We start from the raw sequence: 24313 nt of genomic DNA on the forward strand, positions 1-24313 counted from the left end.
CTCTACAGAACTTGATAAAGATCTATAGCTGGGCCTTAGGAAGAGACTAGAACCAGGAGTGTGGAATTCACCTGGGACCATACAGCTTCCACTCATCTGCTTCATTCTTTTTCTACCTACTGACTTTCTGTGCTTTGGTACTTCTAACTTGTGGAAGATGGATACCCCATAGCTCTTGAGTTTACATCTTCTCTATTCAAGTAACCAGCCCAGACTGATCTAAAATCACTTAACTCTCATTTCGGATAACTAGAAGAGAGATTTGATCGGCCCTTTTGGGTTTATTGTCCACTCCCATGGCCATGAAGTCAGGGTCATTGAGCATAAACACTATGTTCTTATTTTTTATTTTTAAGTTTTAATTTTAATTCCATTTAGTTAGCATACAGTGTTATATTAACTTCAGGTATATAATATAGTAATTCAGTATTTCCATAGATCACCCTGTAAGAGCCTGTGGGTGGGGAGGATGGGCTAGAGGGGTGATGGGTCTTAAGGAGGGCACTTGTGGTTCGCACTGGGTGTTGTATGTCACTGATGAACCACTGAATTCTACTTCTGAAACCAAGGTTGTGCTGTATGTTAACTAACTAGAATTTAAATAAAAATTTGAAAAAAAAAAAAACCAAAAGAAAGAAAGAAAAGGAGACCCAGATCCTGCCTTCAAAGAACAAATAGATAAACAGGCGATTTCATAAAATGGGAAGGGCAGTGATGGTATCGAATTACAAAGGAGGGGAACCAGCCACATGGTAGGGGTAGGGGAGAGGGGAGGAAATCAAACCGGGAAAGAGAACACGTACTGGACCCCTGGGGTGTGTAGAGTATATGAGTATAAATGCTTTCAATTGGAAGTCCCAGTTCTGGATCCAACACCAGCACATGGGGGCTGCTCCCTCCCAGCAAGGACCAGCATCTTTTCAGCATCAGCATATTAATGCAGCCTAATTTATACAAGACAGAGAGGTGGGTGAGGAAGGAAGAGTCACTGTTAATCAACTTAACTAGGATCAACATTTTAGAGTTTGCTTATTTGCATATAGTCAATTACAGTGAATAGCAATACCCCAGGGAAACCAATCACAGAAAAGAAGCCCCTTGCTACCAGGAACTGAACTTTCATAGTTAGATGGCGTTTTTTTTGGTGGCCCTGCAGGGGCTCTGCTGGGCATGTCTGCACCCCTTCCCCACTGTCCTAAGTAACTCTGAAGGTCTGTGACCAGGGGCTCTGGGCTCATGCCCTGACAAGAACTCTTGTTCCAGATCCAACCCACAGCAATGGCTGAGGCAGCTGCTGAGGTGGGAGAGAGGACATCCATTCCTACAGGTGAGCAGTTCTGACAAGTACTGTCCTGGACGTTAAGGCACTGATTAGGTCCTTTATCCCAAAGGAACATATGTATGCACCTTAATAGGAAGGTTTAGTCTAGGCAGTTTAGATGAATTTATATTGGAAGATTTTCTTTCTTTCTTTTTTTTTTTTTTTTTAAAGATTTTATTTATTTATTTGACAGAGATCACAAGTAGGCAGAGAGGTAGGCAGGGGTGGGGGGGTGGGGGTGGGGGAAGCAGGCTCCCCGCCGAGCAGAGAGCCCAATGCAGGGCTCAATCCCAGGACCCTGGGATTATGACTTGAGCAGAAGGCAGAGGCTTCACCCACTGAGCCACCTAAGCGCCCCTGGAAGATCTTTTAAGGTTAAATAATCTGAATTGTGTGTGTGTGTGTGTGTGTGTGTGTGTGTGTGTGTGTGTGCAATCTGAAGAGTAGCCTCTGATAGGTTTCTACTTATGACAAGGCCAGTGGAATGAACGAAACACAATTCACTGTAGCCCTAGACCCCTGTGGCTCTGACAAATGCTTGTAAGTGGGGACTATGCCACATGCTTCTATTAGAGGAAGGAGCATGGATCTCGTGGAGACCACTATCTCTGCAATTCTGTCATCTGGAGGTTTTTCTCAAGAGACCACTGTCAACGCTGGACTCTATGAATCCAGGAAAACACCCTCAGAGGACAAGGGCACCCTTGTCCTGGCCATCATTGCCACAGGCCTCTTACTGGCACAAATAATGGGCAGCTCTCCTTTACCTGTGCGGATACTTCTCAAGTTTCTCTGATTCTATAATCAGAGTTTCACCCTTTTGGCTACATTGTGTTTTATTAAAGTACGTTCCTTGGAGAGTGAACCTTTACACTTAATAACCACAAAAAGGAAGTTTTCCCATCGCCTCCTGTCTTCGGTGGCCCTTGACAATCCAGTAAGATAGGCTCGACAATGATACCTGTCTAACTGATGAGGAAACAGAGGTCCCAACAGAAGCCAAAATTTAAAACCGTGGCTTGGATTACAAATCTCTATGGATGAAGTAGGCCCTTGGGCCCCACATTGTTCATCGGTAATTTGGACACAATCATGGATAGCACAACTCTCCTGGATGTTATCAAGAAGACAGAATGAAGCATCCGACGTTTTCGTCAGTTCCTTCATTCATATTTAGCAGGTGGTTCCCTGTATCCTGACCTGAGGGACAAAGGGCTACCAAGATGTCTGCGGAGCAATTGGGGCCACAAGAGTAAAAAATGACAATGCTCACCTTCATTGGAACTGTTAATGTGTGCTCGACCTACTTTAATATGATGCTCTTTAAATTATATTTGTTAGGTCTTATTCCAATTTTGTAGATACAGAGGAGATTGAGGCTCAGAGAAGTTAAGCAGTTTGCCCAAGGCTACACAGCTAGCAATGGAGGGGCCCGAGACATGACCCATATCAGACTGAGGGGCTTTCGTTCTCAATATACACAGCTGCTCCTGCATTGGGCTTTCTCTGTAGTTTATTCCCTTCGGCTTTGGCTGGGCCTGTTTTAGAGAGATGCCGCTGGGTGTTAGGGAGCCACACAGTCCAGTGGAGAGCTGAGCCAGCAGGTGGGCCCATGCCCCAAGCAACTTGGTGAAAACTGCTGGGACATTTTAGGTAAAGGTCTTGGGGCCCAAACTCTGGGCAATTGCTGTATTCTTGCCTGCGACGGAGTGGGCTGTTGCTGTATTCTTGAGTGGGCAGTTGCTGTATTCTTGCCTGTGGACGGAGTGGGCTGGTCACCATCTCCTGCCTCAGCAGCAAGTCCATGTTTCCCTTCCCTAACTACCCAGGTGGCGGCCGTGGTCTGCTCTGACCGTGTTGGGATCTGGTCCCTTGGGCCGGAGTCCACGCATCAGCTGTGGTATGCCCGCTCTGAGTGGCTGGTACCACAGCTGAGGAGAAAGCCTGCTGGTAGCCTGAGAAGGCCAAGGGTTAGAAGCAGAATGTAAGGCTGGAGACAACTGCGGGGTGGAAATACCCCAAGGCCACATTAATTCCCCTAAATACCCTCCCGGCACAACGAAGGTGCTGAGAATCCAATCAGCTCCCCTTTCCAAGGCTCGCCGAGCCGGCTGCTCTTGTGGAAAGAGCACAAGGCCAAGCTGACGCCAGGCTGGATTTTCTTGTCCCGTCCTTTTCTCGGTTCCCCATTTTGGCTTCCAGTACTCTAATCTGGATGCTGAAAACTCACGGCATTCTGTTTCATTATAAACAGGAGATGGAGATGCGGCCAACCATATACAAAGTATTTTATGAGTAGCTTTCACAAACATGCTCTTTTTAAAAAAAAAAATTGACTCTGTTTATATAACGAAAAGTATCATTATATGCCCATTTAATAGAAGGGGAAACCGAGGCCCAGAGAGACTATGTGACGTAGTGGAAAGTATAGAGGACCAGGAGTTGGAAGATCGGGACCCTAAACCGACTCTAATCTCATAAACAACAGTGGACACAAATGTGGAGCCTTTGGCCCTGTGGGAAGTTTTTGCATCTAGTCTTTTAGCTCATGTACACAACAAACCAAACAAATATTATTATTATTATTATTATTGCTGCTTGAGAATAAGTAATACATAATTTTATTTAATACTTTTCTTTTGCAGGAACAGATTAATTGGAGACAGTGAGAAGCATACCATCTTAGGGGAAAGGAATTATAGGGAGTTTTATTATTAACTCCCATTTTGCAGATCATACAGTGACAGACCTGGTCCTCTAGCTTCATATTTCATTTTTTCCCTATCGTATTACTTCTTTTTTTTTTTTTTTAAAGATTTTATTTATTTATTTGAGAGAGGTGGGACAGCAAGAGCAAGAGAAAGATAGAGAGCATGGAGAGAGAGAGCATGAGCAGGGGGAGAGGCAGGCAGAGGGAGAAGCAGGCTTCCTGCCGACCAAGGACCCCGATGCAGAACTGGATCCCAGGACCCTGGGATCATGACCTGAGCTGAAGGCAGACACTTAACTGAATGAGCCATTCAGACTTCCCTCCTTGGGTTTCTCAAGTTCTTTGAGTCTTTATCCCAGGAGCTGGTCATTTTTTATAAAATGCTGGCTAGTAAATATTTTAGCTTTTGAGTCATATAGTCTCTGCCACGACACTCACTTCTGTTCTTATAGCTTGAAAGCAGCCATAGATGGACATAGATACATGGGAGGGGCTGTGTTCCAATAACCCTTTATTCATGGCACTGAAATCTGAATTTCACATAATTTTCAGATATCATAAAATATTGTTCTTATTTGATTTTTTTTTCCTGTTCTATCTTTATCCATGAAACTGGGAGCAGTAATTCCTCTCTCTTAGACTTGCAGGGATGAAATAAGACTGTCATGAGCTTTGCACAGAGTATAAGATCGCCCTTATGTCACCCTGTAAGAGCACAAACTTCCCTGGGCCTTAGTTTTCCCATTTATAAAAAGGGAAGGGTTGGCCACTTGCAGCCATAATTTCTGAATTTCTGCCCAGTTGCTTCTTGATGAAGGGGTTTGGCTGCTTGCCTTCTTCCTGTCATGAGGGCATCCTTGTCTCCTGGATTTCCACTGAATTTTTCCATCCCACTTCAGTTTTGGCAATTTCTTTTTCTCTCTTCTGGTTCTTAGATATTTTGTGCCTTGGCTCACTGGAGCAAGCTGCTGTTGGATGGAGTTTTTAATGGGCAGAGACTCAGCCACTTGGTGGTGCTGTGGGGAGATTTTTTTTTTTCTTCCCCCTCGTAAAGGCACCTGGATGTGTCTCCCAGAAGACTCCAGGAATAAAGGTAGGGGTGCCAGAGATGGTGCTGGGAGGGGGGAAGCAGGTGTGGTTTAGACCTACGTGTGGGTTTCCAGCATTTGTCCATTCCATGTTAATTTGGGCAGTCGGGGTTTCTTTGGTCAGAGGTTTCAGGAATCCTGAGCCTGGGACTTGTCTTGGAGGAGCAAAGGAAAGACAAATCTGGGGAGACTCCTGATCCATCCAAATTCCTGTTGTCCCCTTCTGTCGTGCTGGGGGAGGGAGCCTGTCTCCTTCAGCCCCACGTATAACATGGAAATCCTCTTTGAAGCTATTAAATATACAATTAATTGGCCTTTGTCTTTTAGTGAGCTGTTTGTGACATTTTTCTTTTTTAAGATTTATTTATTTGAAAGAGAGAAAGAAAGCATGAGCAGGGGGAAGCAGCAGAGGTGGGGGATAGGGAGAGGCAGACTCTGCACTGAGCAGGGAGCCTGATGTGGGGCTCGATCCCAGGACCCAGGGATCATGACCAGGGCTGGAGGCAGATGCTGAACCGACTGGGCGGCCCAGGCGCCCCTTTTTGTGACTTTTCTAGAACTGCTCTTTATGAGATGGGATGTCACTTGGCTACTCCCTATGGTGTAAGCAGAAGACCTGAGTGTGAGTCCTGGCTCCTCGTTTGTGGACTGTGAGACCTTAGGGAAGGCCCTCCATCTCTTAGTGCATCGGGTGAAATTGTGGCGGGGGCGGGGGGAGATAAAATCATCTAATCCCAAGCAAAATACCGTTATGAGATTTAGGAGAGACTGCAAGGGTGTGAGCGTTTTGCAAACTGTGAAGCACCACATCAGTGGCTGGTGTTAGATGCATCCCGAGGGCAGAGGACTGTCTACTATTACCCTTTATCCCCAGCCCAGACGCAATGACGGCATCCTTAGGGACGCTCTAATACCACATGCCGGCTGAATGAATGAACAGGTGGATGCCGAGAGTCATGAAGGTTGGGCAGATTGGAGATGCGCCTGTTAAATTCAGGATTGCAGAGGATGAGGCCGGAAAGGGAGCAGGAGAAGCAGGCTTTTGAGAGGAATCTGGGGCTTGTGGCTCCTCTGCCGGGAAGGTGGCTAATGGATCCCTTACCAGCTGGCCGCCTGGGTCCAGCTGCCAGGCCCAGGGCCATCTAAGGCCTGGATGACTGCCCCCGAGCAGGTGGGCCAAGAACGCCTGTCATCACAGGCCGGTTGGTGGCTCGAGTGGAATGCCCGGCCTCTCATGCCTGCTTGTCGAGCCTAAGTCCCTGGTGACAGCAAACAGAGCGCCCGTGGACCTGACATGGAGCAGCCCTGGGTCTTGGCAGGGCAGGGCTGAGGGACCTGTATCCCAGCATTAGAAATACAAATACAAACAGGACAGGTAAATATGGCAATTGTGCAGGAAATCTAGATGCCAAGACTATTTTTTCCTGACCTAGTTTTTTTGTTTGGGACAGAATTACTTGGGGCATTGAAATTGCTTTACCTGGTTGGCACAGGCCTGAGAGAATGAATCCAATGTTATTATTTAAACAGAAGAAGAGCAGCTACATTTTGTCAGTGCCAATGTAGGTACTATGTTAAATGCTTCAGAGACATTGTCTTCATCCTAGAAGATAAAGCATGAATCCTGTAGGATCATATCAGACGACTCTGGAAGGTGAATATTACTATACCTCTGTTTTATAGACGAGGAAGCTGGGGTTTGATTATTTAATTACTTACCAGGATCATAGAGCTAGCAGATCAAATAGCTGGAAATCAAAAATTATTCATCTATCCATTTATTCATTCCATGCATAATTATTGAGCACCTGTTATGTGCCAGCTACTGGGGATTTATGAGAGAATCATGTAGATAAAAATCCCTGCTTTGTCCAGGCAAACACAACGAAGAACCAGATTGTGTAATGTATTACGTGCTGGTAAAAGCAGCAGTGAAGAGGCAGACAGGTAAAAATGGGTAAGAAGGCCAAGTGTCTCGAGGGAGGAAGAAAGGATGGGCTGCAGTTTTAAACAGGATGGTCAGGAAAGACCATGCTTAGGTGCTTTGACACCTAAGCAAAGGGTTGAATGAGCTGCATGGATCAGAGAGCAGAACTTTGATGCCTTTGAACTTTGTCCCCTGGGGTGAAAAAAATTGGAGACCAAGGAAGATTTTGATGGATTCAACTTTCCCTGGGTTCATTTCCAGAGTCAGAAATAGGAAAGTAAACCAGGGAGGGTGTATAGTTAGTAAAATCCATCCATCTGTCCGTCTGTCCATCCATCCATCCATCCATCCATCCATCCATCCATCCATCCATTTATCTGTCCTTTCAGTGTTGATATGTTACAAGCCACATCTATACTTCTATTAGAATAAGGAATAGGATCTAGATTTATATTGCTGGAAACAGTAGCCACTAGTCACATGTGGCTATTGGGCACCAGGAATGAGGCTCTGTAATTGGGAACTAAAAGTTTTATGCAATTCACTGAAATTTAAGTTAAAAAACCCTGGAGCTGTGTAACATTTTTCTGCGAAATATAATTTCACTGTTTCGCTAGGGGTATATTTCAGTTTCACCATTGAAAATTCAGCTCTGAGTTGAGGTTTCCTATAAATGTAAAATATGGCAATGGATTTCAAAGATTTTGTGCAGAAGGAAGAATGTAAACCGTCTTGTCAATGGGTTTTTCTATTGATGACATATTGAAATGATCGTATTTGGGGCATATTTGGTTAAATAAAATACATTAACAAGATTAATTTCTCTCTCCTTTTTAAAAACTTGTTTTGAATGTGGCTGCTAGAAAAGTTAAAAATGTCATACGGGGTTCACATTATATTTCTGTCGAACAGTGCCATTCTCAGGCTGACCATCCTGGAGTTCCAGGGCAGCTGGGCAGAGCTGGACACATAACTGAGTCATTGTAATACCATGAGGTATGTGCTGTAAGACACCCAGGGGACTGAGTGTCCTGGGGACAGAGAACTGAGCCTTTAGTTCTTTCTAAAGGGGAGGTGACATCTTAAGCTAGGTCTCCGAGATGAGTGGTAGTTTGTTCTCCGGAGGGCAGGAAAGGAGACATCCCAGGCATTGGCCACAGTGTGGGCAAAGGTGGAACAGCATGAAATGGAGGTGTCTCCAGAACACACATTGCTTGGTAGGAGGAGGTGGCACAGATACGGATCAGGAGGGTACCCTTAGGGTCAGGCCACGTGGGGAGAGGATAATGAGCAGGAAATCAACAAGACCAAGGTGCCATTGCTGGGTACCAGCCATTCTGCCAGATGCTCTCTCCTACATTAGCCCATTTGCTGACTCCTTTGACATTTCTTGAGTGCCTGCTAGGTGCTAGGCATTGTTCTGGGTGTTGCATATACAGCAAGGAACAAGACAGACAGAGTCCCAGCCCTCATGGAGCTGACCCGCAGGTCAGGAGGAAAGATAAAGAGGACAGAACAAGGAGGAAAGAGAACAAACAAGTCAGAGACCTCCAGCAACTTGGGCACCTCACACAGCAGGTGAGCGCTCAGGCCAGGATTCTAATCCGGGTCTTTTTGATGCCAAGGACAATGCTCTGCCTACCCTGTGATGCTTTCCCCAGTGAGTCTCAGGCTGAGACTTTGGACTTTGCCCTCAAAGGCACAGGCAATCAGCAGACTCTTAGGAAGGGGAGACACGAAGTCAGATAGATCCATGTTTTAGGAATGAACGACAGTGAGCGCAAGGGGAGGCACTGAGGAGGCTGTGGTGTCTTTGTAGGCACCTCTCTTTAGCCTTTTTCAGAACCCCGGACCCCCATCACTTCCCTCCCTCCCCAAGTCTATTTTTAATATCACGGCTGGAGGGAGACTTTTCAAATCCAAGTCTGAGGGTGTTACTGTTCTCATCAGAATCGACCAATGGCTTCCTGCCTGCCTCACTATAAAACCCAGAGATCTGCCATCATTCCACAGAGCCTATAGGATCTGGTATTCAGGTAACTCTCTGGCCTCAGTGCCCACTATTCTCCCCTGTTTCACGAACATGCCAAGGATATTCCTGCCTCAGGACCTTTGCGCTTATGAGGCTCTATATCGGGGAGGCTCTTCCCTGAGATGTGCATATTAGCCCTCAGATACCCAGACTGTACACAGGCTCGCTTCCTTAGGGCCTCTGCTCACATGTCCTCTTGTCAGAAAGTCTTCTCCTTACCCCCCTCAACATGTTCTGCCTTTTTAACTTGATTTGTTCTCACCAGCCCTTACCATCACCCAACAGGGCAATACATTTATTTGTCCATGGCTCATCTATAAATCTGATGAAGGTGGGGACTTCATTTTTGTTCACTTTTGTATCCCCAGTCCCTAAGATTGTGATGGGCCCATGTTAAGCACTTAGCTAATATGGCCAAGTGCATTTGCCCCTCCAGGGAGCAACATATAGAAATGAGCCCTTTCTATCCCCCTCCCTTGCCTAGAAATCCCCACCCCCATTTAACCTCAATGAAACCCAAAGTCTCTTCCACTGTAGCCAATCAGAGTTGTTCTCTGCAATGACCCCAGGGCGTCCCTGCATGGAACATGTTTACTCTCGATTTCCTGGCAGTCACCCTTTCCAGGGATGGGAAGGTGGTGTTTCCTGCTCTGGAGTCTTACTGGTGCTTCTGCTGTGGAGGGGGAATTTATCACATTTTGGCTTCTTTTGTCTATAAGAGAACCTTCCAATGCCTCCCCACTGTTTTATTCCCCCAGGGAAAAGCTATCTTATTTTTCAGTATGATGTTTAAGACAGAGAATACGAAGCAAATGGAACTGCTAGAAGTCATCTTCTTGCCCACACGGGCAATGAAGGAGTGTGAAACTTCCATGTCCAAAAGGAATCAAGAATTGTCAGTCCTGGGGGTCATCAGAGTACACCTCGCCTGGTGATGTCATTTCACAGAAGCTAAGACATCTGCCCAAGCTGGCAGCCCCTGGGGGACAGCTGGGGCTAGAAACCCTGTCCTGACCTGTTGGTTGTCCCCGTACTGTGGTGGATGCCCAAACCGATGTTCTTCCTTCTCATCGGGGTCCTCCGCCTTTGCAGTCACCAAGTAGATGAGACAGGGTGCAAGGGAACGCTCAGTCTGGATTATTTTGGTTGAACCCTTGTCATAGCAACTGATTCCATTCATGATTCTGTGCCTGGCCTTCCCGTGTATCCTTGTACGCACCATATACAATATAATCTAGAATAGGGAAGGTGGCAAATCACATTAACAGCTAACATTGATGGGGTGTCACCCCTACCTCCTGCTGACCTTAGTGCTTTTTATTGCATTAACTCAATCAATCCTCAACAAAACCCCTTTGAGTGGAGGTATTACTAATGTCCCTATCTGAAAGGGGAGACAGTGGAGAAACAAAGATCAAGTTGCCCAAGATCACACACCTGGAACGTGATAGAACCAGGATTTGGACAGAGCTGGTTTTGATTCCGGAAATTAGGCTCTTAACTACCCTTCTAACTGTTTCTCTAGCTACTCAGCAGGGGAAGAAACACCGCTTTCTGTTTTGATCTCTGATACATGTAATCCAGGAAAAACTAAAAGAAAAATTCTGCCCGAAATAACCTGCTTTCTCCTGAAGTCAGCAAGTAGACAGCACACATGCACGTGGCATCTTTGGTTCCAACTCTTTGTTTGGTTGTGATCGTCTTCCATTTTGCTTTTCCTGCATAAATACAGACTTAGTGTAAGCTGTATGTATTAGGGCAGTATTAGCTGTTGTAACAAACCAACCCTCTAATTTCAGGGACTTAATAGAAGGTTATTTCTCACTCTCGGACCAGTCCAATGTCCTGCCCTAAGGGTGGCTTTATTCTTCAAGGTGATTCAGGGACACAAGCTGCTGCTTCTTCTTCTTCTTCTTCTTTTTTTTTTTTTTTTAAGATTTTATTTATTTGACAGGTAGAGATCACAAGCAGGCAGGGAGAGAGGTAGAAGCAGGCTCCCCAGTGAGCAGGGAGCCCGATGTGGGGCTCGATCCCAGGACCCTGAGATCATGATGTGAGCTAAAGACAGAGGCTTTAACCCACTGAGCCACCCAGGTGCCCCAACAGGTTTCTTTTATCTAGTGACTCCACCACCCTCTGGTGTCTTGGAGTCCCCGGCTTCTGGCTAGGCACTTTTTAAACACCCCAGCCTAGAAAAAAGTGAACATCACTTGGCTCCTATTCCACTGGAGAGAACAAGTCACATGGCCAGGCTTGGAGGCAGGGGAGGCTGGGAGATGTATCCCCAGCTGAGCAGCTGTCTGTCAGCCAGCACCCTGTGGAAGGACAAGGGTGACTATCTGGTGGTTACTTAGCAGTCTCCTGCCCCAGGGAAGAATACGTACCTTCTCGGGTTGTTCCTTAGTGTAAGATGTCTAGCAGACTATATACTTACATTAGAAATGGCACGATGAGGCATCTAGGTGGCTCAGTCCATTAAGCTTCTGACTCTTAGTTTCGGTTCAAGTCATGATCTCAGGGTCGTGGGATCGAGCCCTGCACTGGGCTCTGCGCTGGACACGGAGCCTGCTTAAGAGTCTCTCTCCTCTGCCCCCTGTGCCCCGCCCCCACCACTCACATGCATGCGTGCACATGCTCTCTCTCTTAAAAAAAATAAAAAAGTCACAATCTTAGGTAGCCTTCTAGAACCTCATCTAGAGAAATGGAAGATAAATGTCAGCCAAAGCACAGCCATTCATTGATATGAACTAAGATGTCAGGGAGCTTGGAATAGGAGTCAGAGCAAAACCTGAGTCAGAGACTTTGGTTCCAATTCTGACCCGGGCAGCTACTGCCTGGTCATAGGCACCTTAACCTCTTGAGGCTCCCTATTCTTAACAGCCAAATGGGGCTCACAACGTCCACCTTCCATTTTTATGATGGTGATTATAAACAATACATATAAAGGTCCTGGCAGACAGTAGATGGCAGGATAACTAGTATGGTGATGTTTTCTGAACAAATATTCCTCAAAAAGCAAACATACTTTCTTTTAAATTGCTTTGAAAATATAAAAGTATAATAAAGAACAAGTAACGAGACTTAAGTAAATATGAGTTGAAGGGCAGTGCAGGTGTCATGCTTCCAACTTTGGATGTTATTACCTCTGTCCTGTAATGAGAAGGAAGCCAGGAATCAGAGTCAAATCATGTAAGTAATATGATTAAATGGCTTTTAATTGCCTCAATGCCAGCAGCAGTCATGCAACATGAAGAATAAGTATAACAAAATCAAGTATGATATCAATAGCCACGATTTACTGAGTGCATATATTATATCTCTTAATCTTCACACAAGCCCTCATGCATATTATTGTTAGCACCCTTAATACCACCTGCCGTTCTGAAGATGAGAGAGAAGGGAGGCATAGAGAGCGAAAAGAATTGTCCAAGATGGGGGCGCCTGGGTGGCTCAGTGGGTTAAGCCGCTGCCTTCGGCTCAGGTCATGATCTCAGGGTCCTGGGATTGAGTCCCACATCGGGCTCTCTGCTCAGCAGGGGGCCTGCTTCCCTTCCTCTCTCTGTGATCTCTTCCCTTCCTCTCTCCTACTGTGATCTCTCTCTGTCAAATAAATAAATAAAATCTTTAAAAAAAAAAAAAAGAATTGTCCAAGATGGTCAGTTACTAGTGGCAGAACAGGGATTTGAACCTGGGCTGTCTGACTCTAGATCTCATGCTCTTAATCAAGCAGCCTGGGATCTTGTCAGAGGAAATGCGTTATCTACGTGAAAACACTTGAGCACAACGCACGATAACATTGTGCTGAAGTGTGGCTCAGATTATAAATGCTATAGGAATTCAGTCTGGAGAGGAACTCCCAGTGCCTGGGTAGGACTGTGTGCCAGGCATTGTACTGGGTGTTTCCATCCTTCCCATTTAAGGATACAAGGCATGGCATGTGTAGAAAGAAGAGCGTGAGCTTTGGAAATGCACAGGTAGGATTTAAATCCTGGCCTTGTGATTCCAGGAAAATTACTTAATTGAAAATAGGGACTATCACAGCCACCTTCCAGCAGAGGGTTTACTATTATCAAATAGTATCAGATACTATGATAAAACAGTATTAAAATAATATCATAATCGTATAATATTGTAATCGTATCAAAATGCTATTCATTCAACAAATACCAATGAAGTCCCAAGCATTTGGGAGCAATGCTGTTAGCCAGAATAAGCTACGTTATGCTGTTTTAACAAACAAACCCCAAATCTCACTGGTTGAACATAACCCAAGTTTAAAAATCTGCTCACACTACTTTTCTAATGCAGGCTAGCTAGACCTGCTCGGCCGTCTTTGCAGGGTCTCACACTGGCCGGGAAAGGCTCTGTCATCGCTGTCATCTTCAATGGCTGAGAATATAAGAGTGCCAAGATTGAATTTTTGGGATTGCTCATTGGCCCTTAACAGTTTCTACCTGAAAGCAATGCATAGCACTTGTGCTCTCATTCTACTGGCCTACGAGAGTCATATAGTGTAGTGGATTACTACCACATCTCTCAGGAGGGAAAGAACCAGGAAATATTTGGTGAAGAGTTTCAATTCCCACTACAGACACAGTCTGTTTACCTGTAACACTGTTCTGCTATTCCCTATATTAAGGAGAAGAAACAGAGGTTCTGAGAGGTTGAGTCCTTTGACCAAGGTCACACAGCTTACCCACCGGGGAGCCAGCATCATGCACACTTTGCTCACCCAGACTCTTTGATTTTCACACACAATGTCGTACAATGCCCACACAATGCAGACGCACAATGCCCACAGACTTCATAGAAAAAACAATACGCTTTCAGAATGGGGTCAGGGAGGCCCTGCAATTGTGGAGAACAGCGTAGTAAGGAACAGAAATGGCCTTTGTCTTTGTATCATGCAATAACCCGTGTGCTCTTGGGGAAGGCAGGAAGGGGCCGAGCGGGGTTAATGTCAGCATCCCTAGGAGAGAAGCTTGGACAGATAAGGACAGATAAGAACTGGACTAGGGCAGAGGCACGGGGATGGGGGATACGATGATGGAGCATTTTAGGCCGCTTCTCTTGCAGCAGGGAGGGGGCCCAAGGGCAGGACAGGCTGTTGCAGGAGTCCAGAGTAAGGTGATAAGCGAGAGATGGGAGCGAAGACAGCAGGAATGCAGAAGGGATGGACCAGAGAGCTGCAGAGGAAGGCTGAGCGGGGCACCCTGGTGAAAAAGTAAAGACCAACCAGGCAGACAGTCTTCCTACCTCACTCTCCCTATCCCAGGCTACTGCACCATTATTAAAAAAAAAAAAAAAAATTCCCTAAAGCCTCTTTTTCTCTGGCCTTGCAGCTTCTGAGGAGGTGTGTGTGTTTTGGGGGTGGGGGGGGGCGGGCAGCTTCGTGGATGTCTGAATTCCTTCCTGCCTGAGCCTCAGCTTGTGGGGTACAAACGCCGTTACCAACTTCAGGATCTGGTCCTTTCAGTTCAAGGAAAACTCCCAAGGCCCAAGGGGGCCAAGAGGCCTGCAAGTCGCCTCTCGCTCCGAAGGCTCCCGGCCCTGCTCCCTCTGAGGTCCCCGTTTCGCCCACCTCCCACCTCCCACCTCCGAAGGAAGCAGTCGAGGACAGGGTGGGCGCCCGGCTCCGTCCCGGCCCCCACTGCGCCCCACGTCCTCCAAGCCCCCAACTCTGTCCTCCCCTCCAAGGCGGCCGGAGTCCCGGTGATTGTCGGCGGCCGGCGGGCCGGCGGCGGGCCCCAGGTTCAGCCTCCCGGCCTCCCTTCTTCCCGGCCTCTGCCTTTCCTCGGCGAGGGAGCGGGGCCGAGGTCGAGGCGCCCCTCTTGGAGTCCTCCGCGGAGCACAGCCGGGCGGGCCTGAGGAGGGGGCCTCGGAGGCGGGGTGCCAGCCCCGGCTGGGCGGGAGGGGTGCGCACTGCGGCGGAGGGGCCGTGACTCACCGCCTGTAACCCAACACCCGCCCTGCTCCCCTCCCCCAGCCTCTCCTCCGTCTCGGGCCTGGCGGCCGCGGCGACACCTAAAACAAAATGAAGGGGCGCCCGGGCCCCTGGCGACCCCGGCCGGATCGCGAGCGAGCCCCGGCGGCCTCTGGCTCGGAGCGCTCCCGCTTCTCCCGCCCCAGGGCTCGGCCAGCCGCCGCCGCCGCCACCGCCGCCGCCGCCGCCGCCCGGGCGCCAGCAGGCGGGGAGGCCGAGCAGCCGGAGCAGGAGGCGGCGGCGGCGGGCCCGCGGTAGCTGCGGCGGGCGAGCCCGGGGAAGGGGCGCCCGGGCTTGGAAGCCTCCGGTCCGGGTCCCAGCCGAGCGAGGACAAAGCCCCCCGGCCGCCGCTGCGGCCTACCCCGCGCGGCACAAAGGGCGAGTCGCGACACGCACCCATCCCCCTCCCAGCTCGGGTGGCCCCGGGCCCCGGGTGGCGGCGGGGAGGTGGGGAAGCCCCGGCCACGCCGCCCCTAGCTCCCCTCCCCCGGGGGCCGGCCGAGCGCGCGCCGCCCCCGCCCCCGCCCCGTCTGCGCGTCCTCCCGGGGAGGGGTCGGGGGGCGCGGCGCCCCACATAACACTCCCCCGCTTGCGCTCGGAGCCACCCCTCTCCCCTCCCTCCTGCGAACACCGCCGCCTCCCCTGCCACCGCCGCCACCTCGCCCGACGCTCCGCAGCTCGCCGCGGCCGGGGGGCGGTGCGCGGACCGTGCGCGCCGGAGGCGCCAGATGTGCAGTCCGCGCCGCCGCCAGTGACCGAGCCGCAGCCCGAGCGGGATCGGGCCGCCTCTCCGATGCTGCGGGGGCGACCTTGAGTGCGCCCCGGCTTCCTCGGCGGGGACCCCGACACCGCGAACGCTGTGCCCGGTTCAGCCCTCTCCAGCCCGGCTCGCCCAGCTTTCCGACATGGAGGGGGCCGCTGCTCCCGCGGCCGCGGACGGCCCCGACTTGCGGCCGGGGGCTCCGGGCTCCCCCCCGGAGGTGGTGGCGGGGGCCACTGCAGCCCCCGCGGCGGCGGCGGCGGCCCCGGAGCCCAGGAAACCGCACGGGGTGAAGCGGCATCACCACAAGCACAACTTGAAGCACCGCTACGAGCTGCAGGAGACCCTGGGCAAAGGCACCTACGGCAAAGTCAAGAGGGCCACCGAGAGGTTTTCGGGCCGAGTGGTGAGTGGGGAACCCCCACCCCCTCCCCGGAGCGAGGGCCAGACGCGGCTGCGGACCCAGGGCGCCCGGGCCGGGGGAGGGGGTGGGGCTGGAGCGCTGAGACTCTTGTCCGAGAGGGGCTTCCCGGGAACCCCCAGACAGACTCCTCACTCTCTCCCCAGCTCCCCGTGACTCAGGCGTGTTTCTCTCTTGAAACACTTGTTACATCCTGTCTGCGCATATTTTGGGGGTTTTTCTCCCAGCAGCAAAGTAGTGTTTATGATTTGCAAACACTTTGCAGCCGTTGGGACCATGGAGGTCTCCTTCCCGGGCACGCATTCAGACCAAGCCCTGGAATGCCTTATTGCTCTAACTCCGAACAGACCCACATTCTCATCGGGGAGCAGGTCCCCGGAGTCCCGTGTCCTGTACGTGAGGGCGACCCCCCACTCTCCCACTCCTACTCTCCATCACCCGGGTGCTGCTGTGAGCTGCAAGGGAGGGTGGACTCCTGCCTGTTTTTTAAGAGAGGGGGTTAGGGAGCAAAAGTGAAGGCTGCTGCACGCCTGAGGGTGGTGACAGTTTGAAATGCCCAGGGCATGGGTAGCCGCACAGATGCTGGATTGCAGCAGACCTCACTGCATTTCAGGTCCTGGTTGGAGGGCTGCTGAATTGCTTTAGGGGACTGGGCCAGCCTCCCCACTCTTTGTGACAGCTGAATCCCTGCCAGGGTCCCAGTCCCATTTGGAAAACATTGGAGTACCTTGGGGTCTCTGCCTTGTCCCTAACTTGGCACGCTGTCCTTTTCCTTTCTGTGGAACAGGCCCTTGAAATGCACACTGCTTGTGGCCAGAGGGTTGGGTTCAAAGTGACTGACTGTTGCAGAAAGATTTTTGTGTGGTGTGTGGCAGAAAATTAACATGGTTCTTGGATTTGAAGCATATCAGATGTATTTTAATTGATTTAGGGCCCAAGTCAGGAACTAATTATGGTATGCCTCATGTGCACTTTTGGGGGGGATGTTTTGGGGCCCAGGGTTGCTTATAAACTTAACGAATGACCCCGGGGTAAAAGCAAAATGAAGGGTTGAATGAAGTGGTAGGTGGGTTGATGTTGCTATTTTTCTTTTCAGTCTGTACAGGGACCGTTCTGTGGAGAAAATTGGGCCCCATTCAGAAGGTTTAGCCCCCGAATTCTCAAACACTTGGGTCCCTGGATAACTCCCTCATCTAAGCTCCATTGTTTGGGTTGATCCAAATGTATTCTGTAGCTTAAAAAAAATGTCTGGGATAGGTTAATTGGAAACTTGAGACATTGTACATTGTATTTTTAAAGCTGTCTCCAATAAACAAATCCGATAGCCAGCAGTAGTTAAGAATTCACTCTGGGCAGGTGCCATTTTTTCCCCAGAGGTTGAACATGTTAAAGAGGGAGATGATTGTAGAGATGTCCTCTGAGGAACACACTTTCAGGTCAGTGGAAGAACAGACCGAGAAACGTGCACTTCATTCATGCTTTTCTTCTGAGGTGATATTCCCCAGGCTGGATGTTGAATAAGCAAGGACTAAGCCTGGCTCCTTGCTCGGGTTGTCTTAATAGCTGTTGAAGAATCGCACTGGGAAGTTGGAAAGCGGAATAATGAAAAACAGACCCGGTCAGAGCTGCAGGTTGAGGATGTGAACTCGTGAGGGGCTGAGTGGTAAGGGTGTGTCTGGGATCTGCCAGGGGACCCGGAAGCCTGAATGCTGGGGACCTGCCGTTAACTGTTTGAAAGAGTGAAATCTTGTCTTAGGGCCCACTCCTTTGTGAGCTTCGGTGAGGCTTCCTGTCGGGCCTTCGGCTCGCCGTCTGATCCACAGACGAGGTTAGAGTGGAAGGGATTGCATCAGTAGCCGTAGTCGGGAGCCTGCCTTTCTCTTTTGGTGGGTGTCTTTCCCTTTATTTGCAGAAACTCTGAACATTCCGGCGGGGTTTAGTAGAATGGCCACTAGGGGGCGCCCTGAGAACGGGAGAGGCTCGTTTCTCCGTCTGGAGACTGGAGTCCTGCTCCGTTATTGTCCAGCCCTGGTCGGTTCCCATTGTGTTATTAATTTCAGCTAAATCTCTTGTTTTACTCAAACATTATGTAAAGATTTTGAATCTGGTAGCAGATCCAGGCTCAGAAACTAGCAGTCCTCAAACTGCTTTCTATTCGATAGATAAACTGAGAACGTTAGCAGAATCATCTGGTGAAAGGCTTGCATTAACCAGATGGGAAAACTGAGGTTTGGGGATGGGAAGTCCTCCTTGGCCTTGGGTCCTCCCCCTGCGGAGTACAGTGCTCACAGATGGCGTAAGAACTTAAGTGAGAAACAGGAATTGTCAGGTGGAAAATTCCCTGTGCCTGGCTGAACAGAAAATAAAGCAAACACACAAAACAATTGTTTAGCAAGTCGTTGTCGCTTGGACAGTGCTTGGTGACTCAGATTCTGTCAAGAGCAGCAAGACATTCTCATCTGAAGTATGAACTTGGAGTTTGCTTCTGGTTCTAGGGATGGACCGAATAGCTACAACTTGCTTTTGGGGTGCGGTGGAAGAGATTTGAGACAGGGCGGTCTCAGGTCTGCCTTTTCAGGTTTTGAGTAGAATTCCGAAGTGATGTTTTCATGTCATTTGTACCCCTGTCTTTTATGGCACCTCTCAAGAGGACAGCGGCTTTAAGCCGCATTGCCAGCGCGGGTGGCTGGCGTCCCGGGCACGAGACACTGTGGGATCAGCACTCCTACTGAAAGCAGCTCAGAGACAGAGAAGTGTTTAAAAATGAAAATGTTGTGGCTTTTAATTGCACATCTGGAAGGGCCTTCTGAATCAAACAGAGCACCACGCAGCATCATCGTCTGTGTTCTGGGAAAGCCACTTCTGAAGAGGGCTGTAGGACCGGGAGCTTGGAGTGGCCCTCGGCCTGGCCTCGTCCAGGCACGCTCCCTTCTGAATTCCCAGATGTGGTTTGTGGCCACGGCCGGAGGGTGTCCATGACACAAGGACTCCAAGTGGCTTGTTCTGGAGATTAACACACCCCACAAGGACGCACTCTTGCAGAAGGGCTAAGAGCCCTGGTGGACATTCGGATCCTGACTTTCCGGTAGCTCCATGAGCTTGTGCGAGCTCTGTAACTTTTTGAAACCTCAGCTTCCTCATCTGTAAAATGGGCTACCAATAGTACCACATGCGTGGACTTGTGTAATGATTGAGTCAAATAATCTATGGAAAGCCTCAGAAGGTGAAATTAGCCAGTTTAGTTCCTTCCGTGGACTTTCCCTTAGATTTTAAGACCACCAGGGAGACCTGGAAGCTCAGACAAACCAGTGTGCTTTCACTCAGAGAGTGGTAGGGGAAAGAATCCACTTTTCAGATTAATTAGGGAAGGCAAGATTCACAGAAAAGTGTGCCCATAAGAAGCCAGGACCATCAGCCAGCTTCTGATAGGATCTGAATGCATTTCTAAAGCCTTGAATTTGGGCTTTGTTTCTTGCACAACTTTTGTTTTGCTACAGTTCTGGGCAGGGCTGTTGAGTGGAGCCCCTGTGGCATAACATGGCATGCATTTTCTTTGAGCCAAACTGCCTGGACCTTCAGGCTGCGCAAACTATTGCCAAAACACCCAAACCCAAAAACAAACACCATTTTGAGACGTGTCATATGATCCCCTTCCCACCAAGGGCCAAGTTCAACTTTCCCTCTGCACCAGGTTGTCTCTTGCAAGCAGTATGCTGTGTGGGGTGGGCAGGAGGCGAGGTCTCTGGGAGGGGTCTGGCATGGGAGCAGCAGGTCCAGTGGGCAGAGTGTGCCCCCAATTGTCGTTGGTGTCCCTGGGTGTCCCAGAACTCTAGTATGGGTGATGGGGGGTCCTCACTCAGCAAAGGAACTGAGTTGACCAAAAATAGGTGTTTGAAGCACTGGCCCGAAGTTACTCCTTGTTGGTGCTAGAAAACTGCAAATGAGGGGTGCTGTCATATGGTAAGCTGGCCTGCTGGGCCAGATGGCTGTCATCTGTGGTGGCTCAGGTGCCATGTTGCAATGAAGGTCAGTTTCAGGGAGTAAGGCTCGTTGGCCAACACATGGGCCAAATTCCTCATCTTGGGGATGGGAAAAATAAAGCATGGAAGCGTTAAGGGACTTCTCCAGGGTTGCACAGCTGGTAAGTGACCGAGCTGGGTCCAAGAAACCTGATTCTCAGTTTGGTATTTTTTGCATCACTCTTTTAATAAATCTTTACTAGAGCGGGACATGATGCTCACTCTTAAGGGGCTTGTAGTCTAGTAGCCAAGATAAAATGTACTTACAGATATTGAACTAGTTCTATGTAGGTGCGAGATTTATAACTGTCTCCCGAATGCTGCTTTCCATGTTAAAATGCTGGGACCCAGGTGTGACCAAGGCCCACAAAACCACCCATCTGGTGGAAGAGGTTCTAAGCACTTACAAGGTCTGAGTGCCTCTGCTCTATGGGACTGGGTTGTGTCAGGTGATTTTCCAGTTGGAATGCAGCTTATTGAAGCTTAGTTTGTTCAATCGAGTTCCATTCTGGACAGGAACACCCCCCTCCCCGTATTGCCACGGGTGCTGTGATTACTACCAGCTGACATTTTTGAAAGCTTGGTGTGTGTCACGCTGGGCTAACCGCTTTCCAGACATCTTCTCTCATTTAACACTCAAAACAACCCTGAGAGGTGTGGGCTCAAGTTAGAACCATTTAACAGATGGGCAAAAGGATGCATAGGGAAGTTAAGTAACTTGCCTGGGGTCATACAGCTGGGGGGTCAGGTGGTCTGTTTCAAAACCCACTGCTGCTAGAGAAATGGAGAACCTTCCTTATGTTGTACAACGGGTGACCTCTGGATTTGGGTGTGCTGCCTGCTCATGGTGTTGGAAGACTAGCCGTGGGGTTATTCTTCTCCTGGAGGAGGGGGGTGGGTTCCGTGCAGTATTCAGGAAATGGATAGAGAGAAGGGACTGTGACATTCTGCAGGGTTAGGGAAGACAGCTGATGTCGAAGATGATCCTTGATTTGGGCTTCAGAAGATTGAGATACGGGGCATTTCAGGCAAAGGGGAAGTCTAGGGTGAGCAGGTCAGATTACTTATGAATGGAGGGTTTGTGCTGGGATGCAGTCGAAGACAAGATTGACAAGATAGGATGGGGTCGTAATAATAATATTTAGTAATAGTAATAGCAGCTACCAGGTGCATCACCAGGTACCTGTTAACTGATTTAATTCTCATAATGCACCTGTTATTATCCCATTTTCCAGATGAAGAAACTGAGTCACAGACCACAAAGGTCACATGTAGTAGCAGTGGCCGGAGGTTGGACCCGGGCAGTGTGAATGTAGAGACCTGGACCATATCTCTTTTTCTAGGTGGAGAGCCCACCCTCTAGGTGGACTGAGCTGGGTTCTGGTCTCCACGGGGCTTTGAGCCCAGGAGTCTGGTGTGCTGGCTTGGAGCAGGGTGGGGAGCCTGGAGGTTTTCGCAAGAGTTGAGGTATGAGAAGATAAGGATCGGAACCACAGTAATATGTCTGCTTCTGGCGAGCTGTCTGCTTCTTGGGCCATGAGTCTGTTTTAATGAATCAAGTCAGGGATCTCTCCACTTGGACACACACTGAGTTCTTTGTTCCTTGAGTAGCCTCAGATTCTGGAATCCCTAGCAGGCCTGGAGAGGTCAGCCGGTTCTCTTCCCTGCCTGCAGATAGAAATGCACCCACAGCGCGCAGGACATCTCACTTCCTCCTGGGAAGCAGCAGCAGGTGAGGTTTGAGGCCAGTGTCTCGTCGGGTGGTAACCCCTGTCTTGCTGTCTCAAACCTCCTGTCGCGCCTAGCAGCCTGCCTAGCACATAGTAGGTCCTCAACAAAGGCTTGTGGGATGGACACTGATGTGAATGGGGTCAGTTCTCTGACCCCAAGGAGCTCTCTGATTGGCTGGGATTGGAAAGCGAGGGCTGGGGATGAATGGCGGCTTACACGGCAAAGTCTGCAAAGCCAGGCGAACCGTCCCGAGCATGGATTCCCCATCTGTTACATGCGCTCATGCACTCGTGAGGGAGAGCGATGTCCATCCAGGGCCTGTCGGCTTCCTGGCCATGGCTTCCTGTCCTCAGTGGCTCCGGAGTCAGACGGCCTAAGTCTCATTTGTGTTTCCCACATGAAAGTCCCGGAGCATCTGTAAGTTATGATTTGTGAAGTATCTGTTTTAAAGCAGAACGCATTTATCATCGCGCTGGCCCAGACGACACTGTACAGCGCAGGAATGAGAGGATCCCAGGCCCCAGAAGAGGAGGGGCTCGGCCAGATGACCCGCCCGTGAGTGGAGTCTGGCCGTATTGATAAAATTCTCTGGAATCGGCCCAGGAGCAGGCAGATGTTGACTTCACGGCGGGGCTCTTCGGTAAACTTGTAACTGCCTTTTAAGATGGGGATGGGCGGTTCCCCACCCGGGCCTGCCCAGAAGAAATGCAAACACACGTCCGCACGGAGACGGGAACACAGATGTTCCTAGTGGCGTTCCTCTTAAGAGCCCTCAGTAGGAGCAACCCCAATGTCCATCAGCTGATGAACGGATAAAGAAAATGTGGCATGCTCAGTTTATTTATGGAATATGGCATGTGATTCTTTCCATAATTTTATTTAGGGAATATTTAGGGATGATTGTTCTGCAGTCAAAAGGAACAAGGTGCTACGGACACGCTACAACACGGGTGAATCTTGAAAACGTGACACTAAGGGAATGAAGCCGGTTACAGGAGATCACATATTGTATGCTCCCATTTCTGCGAAATGTCCAGATTCGCAAAGCTGGAGAGACAGAACGTAGATGAGGGGTTGCGTAGGGCTCGAGTGGGTTGGAAGGAAATGGGGAGTGGCTGCTAATGGGGGTGGGGTTTCTTTCAGAGAGAGGGAAATGTTCTAAAATTGATTGTGGTGATGGTTGCACAGCTCTGTGAATATACCGGAAGTCCCCGAATGGTATATTTTGAATGGGTGGATTTTGTGATATGTAAATTAGATCACAATAAAGCTGTTATTAAAAAAAAGACAAACAAAAAAACCGAGGCGGGGCTCAGGGGAGTGGGTGGGGAGTGAGGATGGGAATGGAAGCCCATATCAGTCAGGCCTTCAAGATTCCAGTCTGTGGGTCTCCAGAACTCTCATGCTCATTTTGTGTCGGAAGTGGAAAGCAGTGTCCTGTGTGCCATGGTCCAACCAGTGCTGCTAGTGGCCTTCACCATTCTTTTTATTAGCCACCACTCATCCCTGCTCTATGGCTGAGTAGTAACGTTCAGACACAACATACTAAAAACACACAAAAAACACCCAACTTATGTAGAGGGTTGACGTACCTTTTCCTTTGAATCCATTGGTCAACCAGATGTATGGACAAGTGTTTCCTTTGTCCTCGGGATTGTTGGCCATTTCAGAGAACATGACAAGTCCTGTACTGAGATACGGAGACTTTAGTAGGGGCATGTGAGTCATACATCTGGAATAATCTGGGAACAATGCAAGATAGTATCTAAATGAGGTGTCGAGGAAGAAATCATGGCTGTAGGACCAGATGGATTTGGGTTCAAATTCATCCCTGCTACTCAGCAGCTAGATGGTTCTGAGCAAGCTACATGTTTTCTCTGAGCTTCTGTTTTCTCACCTGGAAAGTGCAGCTCCCTCCCAGCACCCTACCAAGTGGAACTGCCACGAGAAATAGGATTTAGAAGCTTCCGACACAGAGCCTGGTTGCCTAGCAGGCTTTTGAAAACCAGGGTGGGTGTTATTATTTATTTTGGTGAGAAGTACCAGCAATGCCTACCTGGTGGTCTTTTATCCTAGAACATGAGTCTCCTTGCTTGAAACCCCGCCATGGGTTGTGTGGGGGAATTTGCCACATCCTTCAAGGCTCCTTCCAGGGTCCAAACTCCCACTTCTTCATTCTTCTATCCTGGCCCTTTGTGCGTTTCCTTCAGAACACGTGAACTGTGCGGCTTTGATGATTGGTCTGCGGATCTCCTCCCCTTTCTCCCACGTTAGAAGGGCAATAGGGGTCCCATCTTATTCCTCACCACTTTCTGGCCTGT

The 24313-nt window shown here is 49.3% G+C and overlaps 1 protein-coding gene across 1 annotated transcript in view; it reads left to right on the forward strand.

Moving 5' to 3' along the window:
* Positions 1-15266: 15266 nt before the first annotated feature.
* NUAK1 (NUAK family kinase 1) overlaps positions 15267-24313 on the forward strand; it is a 72086-nt gene continuing 63039 nt past the window's right edge. The window contains exon 1 of the mRNA XM_059402189.1: positions 15267-16227. Coding sequence (XP_059258172.1) covers positions 15967-16227 — 261 coding nt within the window. The 5' untranslated portion in view covers positions 15267-15966. The remainder of the gene's footprint in view (positions 16228-24313) is intronic.

The sequence above is a fragment of the Mustela nigripes genome, chromosome 6 (assembly GCF_022355385.1).
Source record: "Mustela nigripes isolate SB6536 chromosome 6, MUSNIG.SB6536, whole genome shotgun sequence".
In the NCBI taxonomy this organism is placed as follows: Eukaryota; Metazoa; Chordata; class Mammalia; order Carnivora; family Mustelidae; genus Mustela; species Mustela nigripes.